At 40.0% G+C, this 22,964-nt stretch overlaps 1 protein-coding gene across 1 annotated transcript in view; it reads right to left on the reverse strand.

The window, feature by feature from the left end:
* EML6 (EMAP like 6) overlaps window positions 1–22,964 on the reverse strand; it is a 274,904-nt gene that overhangs the window by 60,585 nt on the left and 191,355 nt on the right. Inside the window, exons 18-24 of the mRNA XM_059406072.1 lie at window positions 15,151–15,251; window positions 13,644–13,846; window positions 11,134–11,245; window positions 10,735–10,862; window positions 5,782–5,923; window positions 2,780–2,932; window positions 2,477–2,608 (exon numbers count right to left, since the gene is read on the reverse strand). Coding sequence (XP_059262055.1) covers window positions 2,477–2,608; window positions 2,780–2,932; window positions 5,782–5,923; window positions 10,735–10,862; window positions 11,134–11,245; window positions 13,644–13,846; window positions 15,151–15,251 — 971 coding nt within the window. The remainder of the gene's footprint in view (window positions 1–2,476; window positions 2,609–2,779; window positions 2,933–5,781; window positions 5,924–10,734; window positions 10,863–11,133; window positions 11,246–13,643; window positions 13,847–15,150; window positions 15,252–22,964) is intronic.

The raw sequence follows: 22,964 nt of genomic DNA on the forward strand, positions 1-22,964 counted from the left end.
GAGAGGCAGGCAGAGAGAGGTGGGGGGAAGCAGGCTCCCTGCTGTGCAGAGAGCCTGATGAGGGGCTCAATCCCAGGACCCTGAGATCATGACCTGAGCCAAAGGCAGAGAGGCTTAACCCACTGAGCCACCCAGGCGCCCCTAAAATGAATGAATAAATCTTTAAAACACCCAAATACTGTCTGATTCCACTTACACGAGATACCTAGAGTTGTCAGATTCAGAAAGACACAAGTAGAATGGTGGTTGGCAGGCGCTGGGGGTGGGGAGAAGGGGAGTTACTGTTTGGTGGTTTACAAGACGATTGATTTCCACACATGAGCGCCAGTGAAAGGTGCACAACAGTGTGGATGCAGCTGATGTCCCTGAACCACACACTTAAAAAAGGCTAAGATGCTAAATTTTATGTGTTTTTACCACAATTAAAACTAATGTAAAAGAAATCTTCTCAACTGAAATTTATTCTTCCTATGTCCCATTTTCTCTTGTAAATAATAATTGAGCATAGACCCCCACCAATGGTCACTGACATGGTGGGATTTCACACGTTGTGCCACGTACCGTGTGAGTGTTAGATTCCCAACAAAATGCCCCATACTCTACTCTGTGTGCACCAGGCCACCCCTGACTGTCCTAAATCCTGCTCCCAAGACAGGGTAAAGAGGTACGTTAACTAGAGGACATCTGGGGGGAAATCACTTTCTCTCTCTCCCCCTTTTTTTTCTTTTGCTTAAACAATAAAGTGGAGAACATACATAGAGGGGGCTGAGAAGCTATTGTCTCCCTCTATCCCCTGGGCTTCTCTGGTCTCTAGAGGACTCTCAGGACAGCAGTGTCCCACCTGGTCACCGAGCCCAGCCTAGGCCCTGCGTCTGGCCAGGCCTGGACATGAAAGTGAGAGGGACTTATCTGATCTCACTCGCCCTTGCTGGGACTTGCACCTTACAATCCACAGCATGCTTCCATCCTTCTGGTGCACTGTGTAAAATACCTATGGGTTGTGAGGCTCAAATAAAATCTAAATTCCAGGGTGGCAAGTATGGTTAAACATGAACACCTGCCTAGCAGAAGTATCTATCCATCTATGGCCAGTACTTCCAAGAGATACTTGAAATATTCTGGCAACTCTGAAATCACCTCGCTTGGATTGAGGCCCTCAGCCCCTCTCTCCTGGCTGATTTTAGTTGCTTTCCAACTCCAGGCTTCCTTGTCCTCCCAAGATGGCAGGGGATGCCCTACCCTAAGTCCCTCAGAGTTACCTAATCCCTCCAGGGTAAAGGGCAGAGCTCAGCTCCTGGCATGGCATAAAGGTTCCTTCACAGTCTGTCCTGGTCTTTCTCTCCACAGTCTTCTCCCTTCTTGCCCTCAGCCAGTCAACATTAGTTTCTTTATCTCCCCCTGTTCTTCCCACCTCCTGTCTTGAAATGCCATATTCCCTCTGAGTCTAGAATGCTCATCCCAGACTTCATCACCTGGTGAACTTCTACTAGTCTTTCAAGATCCACCTCAAAGGATGTTGCTTCCATGAGGCTCCACAGGTTCCCCCATGAGCTCTTTCCTCAGAGGCACCCATGGTCGTTGTGCTTTTCTCTCACAGTCAACTAAAACTTCTTTGAAAGCTGGGTCCCCGCCCATTCCGAGATGCCTACCCCAAACTCTTAACATCAGCCAAGTCCCTGGGATGAGACTTAAAAGTGACCCACCCTGTAACGGTGCAGCCCCGCCCTGCATGTCTAATGCTGACACAACCCATTCCGAGGCCCTGCACGCCCCTGCCTGTGACTTCCCGCTTCTCATTCCCAAGCCTTACCGTCTAGGCGGCTGCACTTCAAGTACAAGTCTGTCTCCCTCACTAACTTACAAACTCTGGTGAGAACTATAGGAACTGTGTCTTACTTCTGAATCATCCACATTGTCTGGCTTAAAACTTTGCTGGTAGAAACTGGATTTGTCATGGGCGTGACTTGGAGGAGGTAAGGGGGTGGCCCTCCCTTGGAGAGCAAGGTGACATGAGGTGCGCTGAATGTAGCTCTCTACCTGTGCCGGAAGGTGAAAATTGCTGGAGACTTCCTGGGCCATTCTTTGGGGGGGGGGGGGGGGGGGGGCTCGGAAAGGAAAAGGGAAAATGGAAAGGGGGAGACGCAGGGCCAGGACACAGCATGCTGAACCCAAAGGTGAGGGAGTGGATTGCTATGGTAACAGAAGGCACCTCGTACCTTTAATGGTCTTAAAACTCAGTGGCTTGAATAATAATAATAATAATTGTAGTAGTAGTAGTAATAAGACAGAAAAAATACTCAAAATGTTAACAGCAGGTGCCCCTGGGGTGTAAAGTTACAGTCATTTATATTTATTGTGGGTTCTCCACTCAGGTTTTCTCCAAAACTCAACCAGTCTTCTCTCTGGAAATAACATGTGAATGGTATTGACTTTTTTAAAACAAAGATTATATCTTAGAAGCCACAACATACTTTACCTCTTGAGTCCCAGTCAATGTGTGTAATATAACTAGAAGCACCTTTACAGATGCCAACCCGCTTGCTTGTAAGGACATTGTAAATATCCACAAAGTTATCATGGGATGCCACAGCAAGGTATTTTCCTGTATCTGCAAAGAAAATGTGCAGTTAAAACCAGTAAAACCCAAATGTTTTACACAGGAATTTACTTGCAGGAGCTTATTTCAAAATGGGAAAATGGTCAAGGAAGTATTTAAATAGTCTGTTTTTGTAAATTTGTGTCCCCACATAGTCTAGAAAGTCTCTGCTATAATCTTCACCTTTTGAAAATTTAATATCAGAGATCATTTCTTTTCTGTGATGGAAGGAGACCATGTCTTCAACAGTGTCAGCATTTACGACCAGGAAACTCCCATCATTCAAGCCAACTGCTAAGGCTTTCCCGTCAGGGGAGAAGGCACAGCATCTTCCACCTACAAAAGAATCCACGAGGAATAGTTCTCAGCATGATTCTATTATTAAGCAGACTCAATGAAGAGAAGGAGACATTTGCCCATGTGCATTCTGCATAGAATGTGACAGTGTCTTTAACATTCCCTGTGAGAAGAACTACAGCTTCGTAATTTGAATGTATCTTCCTTTCAAACCCAAGGACAATGATCAGAATGTTAAAAGGACAACAAGGACAAGAACAACAACAACAAAAAACCCACCAAACAAAACATTTTCTCTTTCTTTAAGGTTTATCCATTCATTTCTTACTACTTGACTATCTGGAATTTTCCAAAAGACCCCAGAAGTGAATGGGGGAAAGGAGTGAAGGATTAATAAAACCAGTACTTTTGGTTCCAAGAAAAGAGAGGATATTTGAGAACAAGAATACTGGAATTCAGTTTCCAGAAACCTTTTTGGATATCGTGCCTTACACACAAAACTTGCTTTAGAGACCTTGCTGATCTAAGAGTCACTCCAAGTCTTTGATCCAAGAGTCCTAATGCAGAATTCTAGAGGTGAAAGATTTTATCCTGCTTCTTCTGTTATGAACAACACTCTTTCCGAAGGTGTCAATAAGACTAAACACTACGGGCTGCCAGTGCCACGTGAGCCATGCTTCCCACTGCTTTTCAGGGTCACAGGGAGACATTTCTGAATGAGTGTGGACTCTGTGTGTGGGGGTGTTTAAAAGGACCCCTGTTTAAGAACCTCCCCCCATCTTTCTTATTGTCCAGACTTTGGTAAGCACCCCTCCTAGGGACAGGACAGTCCCACAGCCTTGTGCTAAGGAACTCCAAACTCCGTTTCCACACGCTCCCCTCTGTCACAGTTCATGGTATGCTGAAAGCTATGTCATACCAGCAACTCCAAACTGCCTTATCTAAATTCCATCTTCCTTCATGCACTCAGGTAGCAACAAGTCATTTAGGGACTGCGAGTCACACCTGGTGCCAGGGCCGAGAGAACACAAGACAAGCCTGCCCCTGAGAAGAGTCAAGATTAGGTTAACCATATGCTGCAACATATAAACCAGGACACTTCTCAGAGTGAAAGGGAGAGCTATTAATAATTACTCCAGGAAAACCGCTGTGAACTGGATTGAATGGTCATCCAGCTAAGATATGTTGGTAGTTTTTCCACTGAACTAATTTTTAACCTAGTGAGTAAAGTTCATTGTCTGACACTGAAGTCACTCACAAGGAGGTCTTAGTATGTCAATTTCCCCATATAAATTAGTGGTCAAAGGATTCAGTCTTATGGTTAGGAGCATGGGCTTCGGAGTCAGACCTGGATTTGAATCCTGACTCCCCCACTGACTAAGCCCTCAAGTCCACTATAAAGAAAGGCAAGATGGCAGGGAAAAACAGCCTTAGGCAGCAGTCGGAGGCTTGCTCTCTGAAGCCCACTCTGTTTCGGTCTGAGTTCAGTTCTGTCACCCATCAGCTATGCAATTTCAGGCTAACAACCTAAATTCTCTGTGGCACAGTCTCTCAGTCTGTACATGGTGATAGTAATAGCCTTACTCCCTACGTTCCTGTGAAGACCAAATGCAAACTGCGAGGAATCCATAGCTCAACAGGACCAGCCACCATCATTTTACTATTGTCTTGACATCTTTTTTCATTTTATCCTTCGGCAATACATTCTCCACGTCTCTCTACTTGTAAAACTACCCAGTACAAATATTTTAGGGCCAGACCCCAATCTCAGCCTTTCCTAAGAACTTCCACAAATGCTTTGAGCCTCAGCTAAAGTTGTCCTTGGCAGCAGGCCTTCTCCCGAGCCTCCACACAACCTGCCTTGTACTAGACATCTTTCATTTGTCTCTCCACATCCGCTCTCCCCCCCTCCCTGTGCGGGCCTGCACAGATCGCGTCAGTGGCCTCCCTGGCCCTCTGGCCTGGAAGAGCATGAACAGGAGACTGGAGGAAGGGAGCAAGGAAGGAAAGGGAACAGGGAGTTTGGGGTCCAGAGCCCCCAGGCTTCCTCCCCTGCAGGGTCCCTGCACACTGGCTGCGGCCCTGGGCCGAGGGTCCCAGCTCCTGTCTCGCCTGTCCTCTCACACAGCTCTCACTTCTGGGTTCCAGCATTGCTCTCTCCTCTTGCCCCTTCGGGCCCAGGGCTGATGAAAGTACCTGGCTGTCACCAGTCGCATGGCACTGCGCTATCCCTGGTCTTTCCTCAACATCCTACTCACCCCTTTAACAATTGGTCCCATTTTTAGACTCTCCTCAAAATCGCCTTATTTGAATAAGATGGTCTCATCTGTTGCTGGGACTCTGTTCAAACCCTGTCCATCTCTGACACTCGAGATGAGACAGTTCATCTTAGGATGCCCCAGTAGCTGACACAGAGAAGCTACTCAACAAACATTTGCCAAATTCGCACTTCTTGGTATACACCTCTTCATTCTAGTGGTTAGAGTGTTAAATATATATTTACAAAATTTCTTGATAGTAACTTTTTTTTGGTAAAACTTTTGTTTTCATCTAATAAAATCAGTTGTAGAGACAGTTGGACATAAAGATAAAACAGCGTTCTTTACAAGCTGATGGGTTCCAACAGACTCTCACAGCTCTCCACAAGAAGAAGGACATATTGCCCCCAGGTGGTAAATGTCTGTGCAGTGCAGGGAAAACGAAGGAAGTAATGGATCAGGCCAGCTTTCTGGAACGTCTGTCTGTAGCAACCAACACTGACTTCCCATGACTTGGTGTACGTGGGGGCACGTACCAGGTACTCTAAACAGCAGCTGAGTGCAGAACGAACACAATACACGCTGTTGTTGGCAAATACTTTGACAGATGTGTAAAGTGGCATCTCATACCTTTTTTGAGCTTTCGTACTGCCAGCATACGGTGTTGGGAGGATAATTCCCAGATCCGAAGCGTTTTATCGTCGCTCACCGTTGCGCAGATGGGCAGGAGAGGGTGGGCTGCCAGCCCCCATACTTCTCCCTCCATGTGCCCCTGTGGGAGAGGAAACAAGGCCATGCAATCTCAGTTCAGGCTTCCCGGCTAGCCCTTCTGCGGCGCTGGGCAGGGTCCGCACCCTGAGAGCACCTTCAACATGTTCACATGTGAAGAAGCACAGGCTGAGCTTCCTTGTACCAAAACAAAAGCACTCAATAATTTTTTTCATTTGAATCTAAAGGTGGGCCTACAGGAAGTCGAAGTCTTCATTTGTAAAGAAAACATGGATTTGTTGCTCATAAGCTGTATTTATATGATGCCAAACATCTTTCCTTTTTAGAAATATCTGGATAAATAATAAAACACCCTCATTTGATCCTCTTCCTTGATATCAAGTTAAAACAGTGTATACAGGTACACATACACTGGTAAAACAACTTGGTCATGACATAAAACACCTTTATGAATAAACCCATGTTCTAAAAAGATGTAGGTAACCACCTATCTCTATAAGAGGGATTGGACAGCAATATTCTTTCTTTTTTTTCCCCAAAAAAAAAGTAATTTACTAAAAAAAAAATCCAGGATCAAATTAAGGCATATGCATTGAATTTGATTGCTATATTTCTCTTTTTTTCTAGTCTTACTGAGATACAAGTGACACACAACAGTGTGTAAGTTTAAGACTGGACAGCGATATGCTTATTAATTTAATTCAATTTAAGTCCTTTGAATGCATAGCATTGGCAAAACAAAAGCTCAGTTTTCATATCAAGTGCCTTGGGAATAACTCAGGTTCAATGTTTGCTCACATGTTTTTCTATAAAGTGAATAACAGAAAACTGAAATGTGCTTAATAGATATTGGGCTAATTCCATATACCTCTATCTTATCACAAACACACCTAAATGGCTTAGAAATAATGACATAAAAGTGTTTAAAAAATGAACAATTAGAGAGAAAATGACTCTGATGCCTATAATTTATCACTCAATAAAGGAGTGTAAAGAACAGATTAGTGCATAGAACAGTAAAGCAGACCAGACTGTTCACTGAATTTCTGCTTTTAGTGGCCACTTATAAAAAGGCTTTGCTTAGTAAAGCAAAAAAGAAAACCGTACACAGCATATGAAAGGTGTTTGTACTTGGACTGCTTCAGGAAACACGTGGCTTTCTGAAGAGAAACTGGATGATTTCGGTTTAACAGGCCAACTGTTAGAGCAAAACAATAATTTGGCAGAAGATACTAAGTTCCAAATATGACATTCAAATATCTGAGAAGGGCCAAAGGCTGTAGAAACCCTTTGAATTTATTGGATTTGGAGTACCCTACATCTCTAGTTTTCTAATTTTCTTCCCTTCAGAAGCCTCTCACCCCAAAGGTCACAGTCAGAGGATGGGTTAGGTGTCGACCCCAATTTCCCCCCAGAATGGATGTGCTTGGAACCCTTTCCCAGGCCAAGTCCCTTTTTCATTTTGCTTGAGAATAGGACTGCAAGGCTCTGAGATCCTTTTAAACTACTGCCTCATGTATTGACTTAAACATGGTATTTCCCTAAAAAATGGGATTACATTTCTGTAATCCCAGTGAGTGGACAGTGCGCAAGATAGGCCAGAAGTACCTCAAGTGGTATAGGAATGGGTTTGGAATCTTGCCTTCCTTCTGATCACCTGTAAAGCTGGGTGTAAATAGCTGCATGACTGAGAATTGATTATATGCAAAGAAAATAAAATGGGAATTACAAACTCATCTCCTGCCACTTTTCCCCTCCCCCAACCCAGTCTTCCTTCTCTTAAAAAATAAACAATCTATTCCAAGGGACATTGTGTTGCCATACTACTGGCAAAGCGGTGCAAGTACTTTCCCACAGCAGGATAGTGGAGGATCTTAACCACACTGCTTGTTCCTTCACTTCCCCTCTGTGTCCATCCTCTCTTGGAGCAGGACCATGAGCCTCATGAGCCTCATGAGCCTCATGAGCCTCATGAGCTCCATGAGTCCTGAGAGGATAGGAAGCCCTACTCCACTGTGCACAGCGGGTAGCACAGGGTGGTCCTCAGCAGGAGCCCAACAAACACTGATGGAATTGAACTACTTGGTTCTGCTTAAGAGGAAATACAAATGAGTGATAGATAAGAAGAGGAAAGAGAGAGTGGAAACAGACCTGACTATTCACTGATTTCTGAAAAGGAAAAGAATGGTACAAGTGTAAGGAGACAAGATGTCAGTAATCAACATTTTTTCCTGAAGGTTCCACCAACTCTACTGCCTGCCCATAACTCAGGGTGCCGTGCCTTCTGCATGGTTCCTTGGCAGTCTCCATGCTAAAAGACACAGGGAGAACAGCCCAGTGTAGTGAAAGAGGAAAGGCTCTGGTATCTGACACCTTGGTTTGAATCCCAGCTCTGCAGTTCTTAGCATATGGCTGTGGGCAATTTAATGGGCTTTGGGTCCCTCATCTATAAAACTTCAAATTCCTGTTGTGGAGAAATAAATGTTGTACAACAGTACTGCCTGACACAGAGTAGGCACTCAATAAACGGTACCTATAGCTATTTTTATTATTAGAACAATAGAAACAAATAAGGGGAAAAACCAGAATCATACAGAACGAAGAGGCAAAAGGCCTTAATTTTCGAGTTTAAAACATATTTAAACAAAATAAGCTCAACTATAATGTTTTTCAAAATAAAAAAATATAGAGTTTAAATCTTACAGTATTGCTTAAATCACATGATGGTACCTAAAAAAATATTTAGCAATGTAGCATGTATGCAAATAAGTTAAAGTCTCAAATATGTGGGGATTAGGAAGAAATAATCACTTTTCAGTAAAATTAAATAAGAAGCGATGGCCAGAGAGAAAAAGAAATTTGTTTGGAAGGAAACAAAATCAAGATCAGCTGGAGAACGAAGACATCATGCCTCACAGACACCTCCAGCGTATTCCCAGTCCCTGCTACCTGGTACTATCAGCTACAGGGCTTTTGAGGTTTTTAACGCAGAATTCTTTTTTTTTTTTAATAATTTTTAAAAATTTTTTATAAACATATAATGTATTATTAGCCCCAGGGGTACAGGTCTGTGAATCGCCAGGCTTACACACTTCACAGCGCTCACCATAGCACATACCCTCCCCAATGTCCATAACGCCATCACCCTCTCCGTAACCTCCTCCTCCCGGTAACCCTCAGTTTGTTTTGTGAGATTAAGAGTCTCTCATGGGGGGCGCCTGGGTGGCTCAGTGGGTTAAGCCGCTGCCTTCGGCTCGGGTCATGATCTCAGGGTCCTGGGATTGAGCCCCACATCGGGTTCTCTGCTCAGCAGGGAGCCTGCTTCCTCCTCTCTCTCTCTCTGCCTGCCTCTCTGCCTACTTGTGATCTCTCTCTGTCAAGTAAATAAATAAAATCTTAAAAAAAAACAAAAAAAGAGTCTCTCATGGTTTGTCTCCATCCTAATCCCATCTTGTTTCAGTTCGCAGAATTCTTTTTTAAACACATTCTTATTCAGGATATCCTGAATGGGGCTTGGGCACATGCCACTTTAAAACCTCATAGTGTTCTGAATGATCGTGTGTGTGTGGACCTATTCCCAGGATGCAGCAAATCGAAGGGCCACTCTCAGTGGGATTTGGGAGTTCATCTCTAAGATAGAAAACTTGAAGGAGAAGGAGGTGAACCAGGGACCCATAGAAGTCCTGAAGCTTATATAATAGGGCATATTTTTTTTACTCTGCTTTCTGAATGTACACCCTCACCCCAACCTGAGCCCTTTCTGTCTATAAATAAGGTCTGTCCATCACCAAACTGGTCACAGTCTCACCCCCTCAAGTGAGATTATTGAGGGGAGATGGAGGGCAAGAAGTAGGCCATGTGTTTACATGCACCAAGACAGAGACTAGCATGAGGCAAAAAAAAACCAAACAAAACAAAACCCCAAAAAACAAAAAACAAAGGAGACACTTATCTACTTGGTGTGAGTAGAGAAAATAATTTGTCCTGACAGTTTTATAGATTTGTCAGATCGAGAAGAAAAATACCTAAAGAGCCTCCTCCATACCTGGACTTAATTTAGACAATGGGGTTATGGACTTTGAGCAGATAATGTAATGGGATAACACCCTTGGGGACCTTGGGGGTGGGGGGATGTACTCTGCATATTGTAGGGACAGTAATATCTGTTGCCAGAGGGACACGTGGTGGACACGTTCATGATCCCCCTGGCTTTCACTCCTATGTAGTCACCTCCTTTCCAGTGCAACATGCCCTGTGACTATCTGCCAACTGATAAAATAGGGCCAAGGGGATGGATGTTCATGATTACGTGCCTTTGAGGATATGATTATGTCACATAAGACTGTCATGCCTGTTTTTTTTCTCCTTCCCTTGGTGGCTTCAAGGAAGCAAACAGCCATGTTGGAGAACCCATGTGGCAAAGAACTGTGTGCAGCCTCTAGCTAACAGCTAACCAGAAATGCAGCCGTCAGTCCTACAACCACAAGGGCATGATTTCTGCCAACAACCTGCGACATCTTGGAGCAGATTCTTCCTCAGATTCACCTCATCGGAGATGAGCCTCAGAGGAGACTGCAGCCCTGGCCTTGACTGCAGCCTTGTGAAGCTTTAAGCAGAAAACCCAGTTAAGGTAGGCTCAGACTTCTGACGCAGAAAAAGCTTAAGATAATAAGTCTGTATTGTTTTAAGCTGCTAAATTTGTGACAGTTTCTTACACAGCAATAGGTCAGTAACCCAGCGGTTGTGCAACCCTGAGACCAAGTGCCTACTTCAATACGGCATCCTAAGTGCCCTCTCACCTCACCCGAGTCCCAGCTCTGACAGGAACCGCGCATTAGAAAATGTACACAGTACCTGAACAAGCAGTGTCATTGGGCCGCTTTTATCAATTTCCAGGATCTCCCCATTTTTTGTTCCCACCAGGATATGTCCATGTCCCAAAGTGATGGCACGAATTGAAGGGTTATCTTCCAAAAGCAAGCCTGAGGGGGGAAATGCTGCACTTAATATTGTAAACAGTGCTTTGAGTAGAACAACAACAACAAGCAGTCTGATATTCATATATAGTCTGTCTTTGTAGTTCAAAAGTACCAGTAGCGCCAGGCAATCAGCCTTGACATTTCTACCAGGGACCTAGAGGTCTAACTGCAGAAGAAGGAGAACTGTTTTAGTAACGGCTGTCCACGAACTTCAGTACCATCTTTTCCATTCCTATGAAAAGAAAGATTCCGATGACATATTCAGGGGTGGCACCTTTTGAGCTGGTTGACAAAGCTGCTCTTTTAATGGCGTAAGTCTTCAAGCATCTTTCAAACATGTCATCCCAGAGTTCTACAATTCCATCCTTTCCACCCGTTACGAAACCCTGTGAAGGCATATATGGGAAGAATGAAATATACATCAGAATGACAAGTTGCCCACCTGGCCTCTAAAGGGCTCCCTCTTGGGAAAAGCAGCTTTGGTCTGTGTTTCCTTCCTAAGTATAGGAGACTGAAAAACCTGATAACATGTAATATTAATAAAGTATCTCCTAGAAACATCTCTCCCCTACTTCTCTAGTGGATAAAGCACATTCTCAATGTGTGTTCCTCATACTTTCCTCAGACCTTTGGTTGGTATTTGGCACCCTAGGTCCTGGATGGCCATTTCTGTGCCCCGTCCCCCACTTCAATGTAGGTGCCTAAAGAACAGGAAAGCCTGGCAGAGTTTCTAGTATCTCATCTCTTCCTATTGAATGAACTGGAATTAGCATCGCAATTAAAAATGATTATTAAGTATGTTAAAATAGATATTTACTTCCAGGAGAAAACATCATTATCTTTTAAGAGGAACTTAGGCAGTTCATGTAACATTGTTCAATGGACATCAATGTCCAAAATAATTAAAATCCAGATTAATTTTTATAAAACCTGGAAAGTAAAATGCTTAACATATTGGGTATTATTATTATTTTTTTTATTTTTACTGAACAGTGATCTTTATTCTTGTTCTAAGCTTATGATTTCTTGGCTTTACTAGTTTTCCTTTCTGGCAAATTATATATACCAACTGCTCTTTGGAAAAATATTTTTTAAATGGATAATACTAAGTAATTCATTGTTTTCTTAGAGAGTTTTAGTTTCCTTTATTCCAATGAAGTTCATGAGGAAATAATATTTTGAAGTTTTTTTTTTACATTAAATACCCATATTCTCATTATAGATATGTAGGGGAGACTTAATTCCCAAATTAAATTCAAATTATACTGTGACATCCTTGTATTTTCCATGATGTTTTGGATTAACTTACCAAGCAATGAAAGAGTTTAAATAAGTTATAGCACATCAACTTCGAAACCTAGACAGATTTGGCTTTCTACTTTAATCTCGTCTAATGTACGGCTTAAGCCAGAACAAATTTGCCAGTAAAAAACAGCTTAACCACTAAAACTACCGCTATAGTTGCACATCAAACAAGAACCTACTTTGGTACTGGGATCAGTATAATTACCTGGGAACAGGGAAATGCAAAATGAGGCGTGGCTTAGTTAGGTGTGTTGGGTGGCTTATGTTGTTTGGAGGTCAGAGGGCAGAGAAAGTGGCACCACCAGCAAGCTGGCAGTGAATAAAAAAAATAGATTTTTCTGGCAAAGTGGTTCAACAAGGTATTTTCATAGTACTGACAGTAAGTGTCATCTTTTAAAAACAAATAACAACAAAAGAACACTGTAAGGTAGGAAGGTGGCTGGACAGAGCAGGATAGAGATGAGCTTAAGTGGAAATACAGCAGGTGTGATGATTCTTTTGTATCAGCTTAACTGGTCACAGGGTGCTCTGATTAAATTTTATTTCTGGATATATCTGGGAACGTATTTCCAGATCAGATTAGCATTTGAATTGGTGCACTCAGTAAGATAGATTGCCCTCCCCAATGTGGGTGAGCAATATCCAATTCTTTGAGAGCCTGAAGAGAGCAAAAGGTGGAGGAAGAAGGAATTCATCCTTGTTTTTCCTGGCTCACTGAATGAGCTGGGACATCTCTTTTCCCACCCTCAGACTGAGATACACACTACTGGCATCCCTGGTTCTCTGACCTTTGGACTCGCACTCAGTTATACCACCAGCTTTCCGGGGGTTACAACTTACAGAGGACATCGTGGGACTTCTTAGCCTCTATAACCACATAAACCAATTCCTTATAACAATTTTTTTTTTTTGGTAGATGTGTATGTATATGTATGTCCTATGGGTTCTGTTTCTCTAGAAAACCCTAATACAGGCAAACCCTAATACAGACTTTATAGCTAATACTTTACAGCTAATACTGGCAAACACTAATACAGACTATTACACTCTTGTTAAAGCTGAAGCTGTCTACACAGGAACAAAGTGGTTATGAACTAAACTTGTGGTCAAACTGATGAGTGGGACAATAATCGAACCATTTGCTACTTTGAGGTCTTTGTTGTTGTGTACTAAAGAGGAAGAGAATGTTGAAATATTTTTCAGGACTCATCTGCTACTGGGTTTGTGCATTATCCCAACACTTCTTGAGGGGCTCTCAGGGGTGAGAGCCAGGAGGAACGAGTATGAAAAAGGTAGAAACTGCACATAAAGAAATCACTAGAAATGAAAGAATTTTTAAAAATATTTGTGCTCCTCTCCATTCGCGACAACTACTTCCCAATTCAGACGGTTTTAGAGACAAGCACGCATCCTGCTGGTATGGGCCTTCCTCAGTCTAATTTAGAATTTTAGAAAGCTAATGACGAAAATATGTCATACCTTATCCAATGCATACATAGCAAACACAGGCCCGTCATGAGCTTTCACTGTCTTTAGTAGTAGAATATCTTTCCAAATAAAAATATCTCCAGTAGCTGCTCCTGAGAACACTAGATCTTCCATTCGTCCATAAGAAACACACATCATTGTTTCCAATTTTCCAACACTGCCAAAAATTCCTCTTTTAGAGGTGAAGCCCCCACCTGAAGTGGACCAAGAACATATGTTACTTTTTGAAAAACTGACACCTTCTATGAGCAATTGGAATGACTATCTTCAGTGGAAAAACCCAGTGTGTCTACATTACATGTATATGGAAAGATGGCAGAATACATCATAAACAAAAATATTCTAAGAGAGTTTCTCATTTACATATTCATTAATTGTTTATTGACTCCCTCCTTTGTGGTAAATACAGTGGTTGCTGCTGGGGTATAAAGACAAGAAGGAGTTTCTTCATTCAGTGAAATTAGGTTTTGTTTGGGGAGGCTGCCATTATGCATCTCAGTCCAACAAGATACTCATGTAACCAAGGTTCAGTGCTGGTTCCATTCCAGCCAGAGGAGGAAGGACTTAGTTCCCCGGGCAAGCTAGGAAAGTCTTCATGAATGCTGACCAGAGAGAATGCCAACAACACTAGCAGTAAGGAAAAATGCAAACATATGGCCTATGTTTTGCCTTGATTTTTTTGTCCTGGGAACTTCAGGGCGAAAAAGTGAATCACTGTGTAGGAAAAGGTACATCACATTTGTCCCTGAGATGTTCACATTTCCCTGTACTTATACTTCCCAGTACTAACTGGCACTGACAAACCCAGACCTATTCCAGAAAACGAGGCACAGGCTGACTCTTCAGACATGGTGGGTGCCATTATCTCTTCTTTAAAGCAGAAAGCACTAGAACAGTTGCATATTTACGTTTTGTCCAGTGTAAGATTACGTGTGCATGGTACCTAAGCTGATGGTAAGAATTCAAAATCCCAGTAATAGGTCTGGTTTATTAGTGAGAAGAATACGATGTCCTTGCATGTTTTGATATGCTTATTCACTCACCCTTATCATCAATATTATAATGCACACAGATTTACTTGGATCACCTATGGTGTATCATGTTGGGGTTTAATTCATGTTTGAATTCAGTGATAAAAGAACCCTCAAAATACTGAAAATGTTGTTCACCCAACCAAAGTGATTATTTTATTTCCTGTTTGGTGGTCCAACATAATTACAGCTTTCAGAACAGATGATTAAATATAAAAATAATTATTTTCACAGAACATTTCCCAAAGCTTTCTAGATATTGAGAAACATGCATGCATCATATGGAGTGTTCCGAGTTTTACAACTTGGACCTTAAGCAGCCCAAAGTGAAGATGGAAGAGAATGTCTTCTAGGCACATTTTAATTTCAAATTGCAGAGACTGGCTATATAATAGTGGTGGGCTTTTTTTCAGAGAGTTTTTTTTAAAGTTCTCAACCACATAAATGATAAACCCAAACAACTGTACCTGCTTGTTGCCAGAATTTGATGTGCTTCATCCCAACTGTAACCAGTTTGTCAACATGGTGTGGGTTACATTTAACCACAAATATCTTATCTTTATGCCCTCTGTAAGTGACAAATAGAAAAAAAATCTAGTTGTCATGAAGCTTTGATACTGAGTTTTATTAAAAGCATACATTTGGTCTAACTTTAATTAAATATTTCTAACAGGACAAATAAATCAGAAAGTAATTTAAAATATATATAAGGTCTATATTAAAATCATGACCTTTGGCTTTTCTTTGCATATTTGAGCCCTCTCTTCTAACTCTCATACTGCTACCAAAGTCTATTCACTTATGCTTTTAAAAAGTAATGAAATATTTATAATGGATAAGACAGTCTCCATAAGATACAATTAATGCCACTATCATAAGACTTCATTTCTCAGGATAGAGAGGTCTTGTATAGGAAAAAGGGAAAGACACTGCCATCATATTAATGAGAACCTTCAAATGTAATATTCTTTGCTGTGGAAGCATAACTTTAGGTTAAACAGAACTTCAGTTAAAAGTGTATTTACTAGAAATTGAAGTCTCTAGTTCACATCCATGGGGAGAGAAAGGATATCATCTATTAATCCAAGGCACGTTAGGATCCTTTGCATTCAGAAATACAAGTTTATAACCCAAGATGCAGAAAGACACATATAAAAATTAAGACTGACTACAGACCTGATGCTTTCGACCTGGTGTTCCATAGTGCCAAGGAAGTTTTGCTGCAGAGTAGGTTCATATTAGAGCTTAAGGATTTACTGGACTTAATGGATTTTACTGGATTTAATGGACTATTTGATGGTCTTCTCTCGTATATTAGAACCTAACTTATGTTATGTAAATAAAAGCAATTAACAAAAAGAACATAACTGACCAACATTTCCTATGAATACATATCCTACTATCTTAAATAAAATTCTAGCAAAGGAAATCCAGTACTTTTTGAGGGGCGCCTGGGTGGCTCAGTGGGTTAAGCCTCTGCCTCTGGCTCAGGTCATGATATTAGGGTCCTGGAATCGAGCCCCCGCATCAGGCTCTCTGCTCAGCAGGGAGCCTGCTTCCCCCTCTTTCTCTCTCTGCCTGCCTCTCTGACTACTTGTGATCTCTCTCTGTCAAATAAATAAATGAAATCTTTAAAAAAATACTTTGTGAATGAATGCAAGGATGGTGTATGATTATGGACTTAAATGGTACAATTCATATTAATATGCATAAGAAAAATTGTATTATTTTCACAGATACTGCAAAGGTATTTGACAAAAATCTAACACTCACTTGTGATTAAAAATACTCAACTAGCACTCATTAAAGTAGGAATTAATGGAGACTTATCTCTTAGACACTTATATTTCCCTGCAGTCTGACTCTCATTGAAAAACTCAGATTCATTCAAGAACAACTATACACAGGCCAGCTCTCGAGATGTTGTGTGCCATTATCCTTTAGAAACAGAAAATGCTGAAACAGTACCTTTTTCATGATGTGTTTTTGCGTGTGTCAACTCAAAAGTCAGATTCCTACTTAATAGCATTCCCGATGGAGTCAGGAACAAGATTATCACCACTGCCATTTAACTTTGTATTGAACATACTAACAAGTGCAATTAGTTAAGGTTTTAAAAGTTAAAAACCTTAGAGCTGGAATGTAACAGGTAAAACTATTTCTATTTGCAGATGATCTAACTATGTATCTAGAAAACTCAAAAAAAAAAAAACAATGTAAAAACAATTACTAACAAGATAATTTAGTCAAGCTACAGCATACAAAATTAAAGGCAGAATCAACAACATATACAACAAACAACTGAAAAATACAATGGAATAAATGACTCTATACACAACAACAAAAAAATCAAGGTACAAATTCAACACCAAAACCTACTCATAGATGTTTACAGCAGTTTTACTTCTAATTGACAAAACTTGGAAGCAATCAAGATGTCCTTCCTCAGGTAAGTAAGAAAAAAAAGTGGTACCTCCTGATAATGGAGTATCATTCAGTGATAAAGAGAAATGAGCTATCAAGCCATGAGAAGACATGCAGGAACTTTTGGTGGAGTCATTAGGGTTTTCTATATATAAGATCATGCCATACACAAATAGTGACAGTTTTACCTTTTCCTCACCAATTTGGATGACTTTTGTTTCTTTTTCTTGTCTGATTGCTGTAGCTATGACTTCCAGTACTATGTTGAATGAAAGTGGTGAGAATGTACATCCTTGTCTTTTTCCTGATCTTAGAGGAAAAGCTTTTAGTTTTTCACCATTCAGTATGATGTTAGCTGTGGGTTTTACATATATGGCCTTACTCTTAGATCTAATAAATAAGTTCAGTAAAGTTGCAGGGTAAAAATTAGTACACAGAAGTCTGTTGTATTTCTATATACTAATAAGTAGTAAAAAGAGAAATTAAGAAAAGCAACCCAATTTATAATTGTACCAAAAAGAATAAGTTACCTACAATTAAACTTAATCAAGGAGGTTAAAGTCCTATACTCTAAAACCTATAAGACATTGATGAAAGAAACTAAAGAGGACAAAAACAAATGGAAAGCTATACCATGCTCATGGGTTAGAAGCATTAATATTGTTAAAATGTCCATAGTACCCAAAGCACTATAAAAATTCAAAGCAATCCCTATCAAAATACCAATAGCATTTTTCACAGAACTAGAACAAATAATCCTAAAATCTACATGGAGCCACAAAGACCTTGAATAGCCAGTCAAAGAAATCTTAAGAACAAAGCAGGAGGTTATCACAATCCCAGATTTCAAGGTACATTACCAAGTTATAGTAACCAAACAGTATGGTACTGGCACAAATACAGACATATAAATGAATGGAACAGTATAGGGAGCCAAGAAATATATCCATGCCTATATGGTCAATTAATTTAGAACAAAAGAGGCAAGAATTTAAATTGGTCAAAGTCTTTTCAACAAACGGTGCTGAGGAAACTGAAGAGCTATATGCAAAAGAAGAACACAAGAGCACCTTCTTATACCACGCACACAAAAAATGCAAATAAAGACCAAATTGTGGACTTGAAACCATAAAAATCATACAAGAAAACATGGGCAGCAATCTCTTAGACATTGACCTCAACAACATATTTAAGGATACATCTCCTAAGGTAAGATAAACAAAAGCAAAAATAAATTATCAGGACACTAAAATAAGATTTTTCACAGCAAAGGAAACCATCAACAAAACAAAAAAGTAACCTAGGGAATGGGAGAAGATATTGGCAAATGATATATATATATTTGTATATGATATATGCAAAATATAAAGAAATTATACAACTCAACACCATAAAAAACATCCCATTAAACAATGGGTGGCACACTTGAATAGACATTCTTCTAAAGAAGACATACAGGTGGCCAATAGACACATAAAAAGATACTCAACATCACTCATCATCAAGGAAATACAAATCAAAAGTGCAATGAGATACCACTTCACACCTGTCAGAATGGCTACTATCAAAAATATAAGAAATAACAGGTGTTGGCAGGGATGTGGAGAAAAAAGGAGCCCTCATGTACTGTTGGTGAGAATACAAATTGGTGCAGCCACTGTGGAAAACAGTTTGGAAGTTCCTCAAAAAATTGAAAAAAAAGAAAAATACAGGATCCAATAATTCCATGACTGCGTATTTACCCAAAGGAAACAAAAACACTAATTCCAAAAGATCTATGCACCCCTATATTTATTTCAGCATTTCTTACAATAGCCAAGATATGAAAGCAACCCAAGTGTTCAACCATAGATGAGTGGACAAGGAAGATGTGGTGTGTGTATAGAGACACACACACACACACACACACACACACACACACACACACACATGAATATCACTCAAGCATTAAAAAGAATGAAATCATGCCTTTTGCAACAATATAGATAGACCTAGAGAGTATTATGCTAAGTGAAATAAGTTGGACAGAGAATGACAAATCCCATGAGATTTCACTGACATGTGGAATCTAAAAAACAAATGAGCAAATGAAAAAAAATCGAAACAGACTCAGAAGTACAGAGAACAAATTCATGGTTGCACAGGGGATGGCGCTTGGAGAATGGCCAAAATAGCTAAAGGGGGTTACAACCTGACAGTTATGAAATAAATCAGTTATGGATGAAAAGTATAGGAGGGAAGATAGTCAATATTTTAACAGCTTTGGATGGTGATAGATAACTACACCTATCATATTAAGCATTTCAAAATGTATATAAATGTCAAATCACTACGTTATACACCTGAAACTCAGATAACATTGTAGATCCACTACACTTCACTTAAATAATAAAATAAAAATGTTTAAGTTAGAAATGTTTAATGAAGCATATATAGGTCAAATAACACAATGTCTCAAATTTTCTTTTAAACATGCTAGCAAATATTGCTAGAATCTTAAAGTATTCTAGCAAAAAATTGAGTAAAAGAAAACAATGAGGGGGAAAGATTTGTGCCATCTGTAGAATGAAGCAGCTGGGTGAAAGGGAGTCCACTATGCTATTTCCTCCACTTCTGTGTAACTTTGAAATTTTCCATAATAAACTGAAAGAACAGGACAGAGCATCTCCATGCCCATTACATGGGCCCTACAGTAATAGGCAGAGAAAGGAGAAGAACTGATGTTTGAAATTTCTTTCTTCATTTCTTTGAAAGTCCAAAGTGACACATGGACATTAGGGCCAAGATACATCACTGGAGGTTATTAGGAACAATAAGGACAGAGAGATTAAAAAGTATAAATATGAAAGGAGAGAAAATATGCTTAACACCAAGATGAGAAATAGACCAGAAAATCATAAAAGACATTAAGTGTCCAAAGATTTCTTGCTTTTTTTTTTTTTTTTTTTTTTTTTTGGGCCAAGTTTTAAGTTTTTTTTTTTTTTTTTTTTAAATTTTTTATTTTTTATAAACATATATTTTTATCCCCAGGGGTACAGGTCTTGCTTGGAGGAAAATCCCCATGGATCCTAAATCAATAAAAACTTTAGAGAGAAGACGCTAGAGAAAACCAACATGAAAATTGAGAGCATGTATAACAAATTACATTTCCTACACAGAAAAGAGGACTGTTTTGTGTTTATCCAATGCCAAATATTTAGATAGTTGGAAAAAAAATTTTTTGAGAGCACTTTTTAGTTTTCATCCAATTTTTTGATGAATGATGGCAGGTTAATGTTTAATTAATGTCAACACCTACATAAAGGACATTCGTGGATACTTCTGCAATCTTTCCCTTAAACCCTTGTTAAATCTGTAAGGTAGTTGCCTACAACTATGCCAGTAAGAAAAATAAAATGGAAAGAGTTACAGGTCCTAACCAGAAAGTTAGAATGTGGAAGACTGTCCTTCTGCCCTAATAAAGGATGATTCCTCATGCCAGGGTCGTAAGTAATTCACCCCATAGGGCAAGTGCAGTAAAAGAGGGAAGTGCAGTGGAAGTGCAGTGGAAGAGGGAAGGAATGTCCCTCTTTCAGAAGTCCAGGGCAGCTGCACAAAAGTAAGTTGGTTCCCAAATGTTCTATTTGGAACCCTTCATTTGCTTAGAGGCCCAGGCCTGTCTGTGATTTGCACTCTCTTTTTTTGTAGAGGTAGCCCACAACTTGGAAGAGTGAAAGAATGACTGAATTATACCCCATCTTCAAAAAAGATTTGAAATAGCTTACAATTCACCAAAAACCATAAGATACCTATGAATAAACCTAAGAAGTAAATAATCTGTACTCTGGAAACAAATACTGATGAAAAAATCGAGGAAGACACACAAAAAATGGAAAAACATTCCATGCTAATGGATTGGAAGAACAAATATTATTAAAATATGGCTATAGTACCCAAAGCAACTACACATTTAATGCTGTCCCTATCAAAATACCACTGGCATTTTTTTTTCAGAGCTAGAATAGACAATCCTAAAATTTGTATGGAACCACAAAAGACCCCAAGTAGCCAAAGCAACCCTGATAAAGAAAAGGAAAGCTGGAGGCATCACAATTCAGACCTCAAGCTATATTACAAAACTGTAGTGATCATGACAATATGCTACTGGCACAAAAACAACCACAGATTAATAGGACAGAATAAAGAACCCAGAAATGGACCCACAACTGTATGGTCATCTTTTTTTTTTTTTTTAAGAGAGAGAGTACGTGCGAACATGGGGGAGGGGTAGAGGGGTTGGGAGAGAGAATCCCAAGCAGACTTTACGCTTGGTGTAGAGTCTGACATGGCATTCAAACTCATGACTCTGAGATCACGACCTGAGCCAAAATCAAGAGTCAGATGCATAACTGACTGAGCCACCCAGGCACCCCTAATCTTCAGCAAAGCAACAAAGAATATCAAATGGAAAAAAACAGTCTCTCCAACATGACATATTGGGGAAACTGGACAGCAACATGCAGAACAATGAAACTGGACCCCTTTCTTACACCATACACAAAAATAAATTCAAAATGGATGAAAGACCTAAATGTGAAACAGGAAACGATCAAGATCCTAGATGAAAACACAGGCAGCAACCCCTGGGACCTCAGCTATAGCAGCTTCCTACTAGGTATGATCTCCTGAGGCAAGGGACACAAAAGCAAAAATGAACTATAGGGACTTTGTGAAGATAAAAAGCTTCTGCATAGTAAAGGAAACAATCAACAAAACTAAAAGGCAACCTACAGAATGGGAGAAGATGTTTTCAAATGACATATGTGATAAAAGTTTAGTATCCAAAATCTATGAAGAACTTCTCAAACTCAACATCCAAAAACCAAATAATCCAGTTAGGAAATAGATAGAAAATATGAATAGTTATTTTTTGAAAGACATCTACATGGCTAACAGACATATGGAAAGACACTCAACACCACTCAGCATCAGGGAAATACAAATCAAAACCATGAAGAGATACCACTCACATGTCATGATACCTAAAATTAACATCACAGGGAACAACAGGTATTCATGAGGATGTGGAAAAAGGGGAACCCTCTTACACTGTTGGTGGGAATGCAAACTAGTGTGGCCACTCAGGGAAACAGTATGGAGAATCCTTGAAAAGCTAAAAATAGAACTACCTTACAATCCAGCGACTGTACTACTAGGTATTTACCCCAAGGCTACAAAAATACAGATACAAAGGGACATGTGCACCCCAATGTTTATAGCAGCATTACCAACAATAGCCAAACTACAGAAAGAGCTCAAATGTCCACTGACTCCTGACTGGATAGTGGTGTGTGTGTGTGTGTGTATACATACATACATACATACATACATACATACATACATACATACATGGAATATTACTCGGCCATTAAAAAGAATGAACTTTGCCACTTGCAACAATGTGGATGGAACTAGAGTATATTATGCTAAATGAAATAAGCCAGAGAAAGACAAATACCATATGACTTCACTCATATGTAGAATTCAGATGAACACATGGAAGGGGGTTAGGAGATAGAGAGATAGAGAGAGAGAGAGAGGAAAACACACCATAAGAGACTCAAATATAGGGAACAAAGTGCAGGTTGACAGAGGGAAGGGAGTGAGGGGATGGAATAAATGAGTGATAGGTATTAAGTAAGGCACTTGAGATGAGCTCTGGGTGTTGTACATAAGTGGTTAACCACTGAATTCTACTCCTGAAACCAATACTACACTATATAGTAACTAACTAGAAACCAAATAAATATTTGAAAAAAAATTTAAAAAGGCCAACATATGCTTATACAAAAATAAATAAAAGAGCCCACAATACAGA

Source organism: Mustela nigripes, chromosome 7 (genome assembly GCF_022355385.1).
Source record: "Mustela nigripes isolate SB6536 chromosome 7, MUSNIG.SB6536, whole genome shotgun sequence".
Lineage (NCBI taxonomy): Eukaryota > Metazoa > Chordata > Mammalia > Carnivora > Mustelidae > Mustela > Mustela nigripes.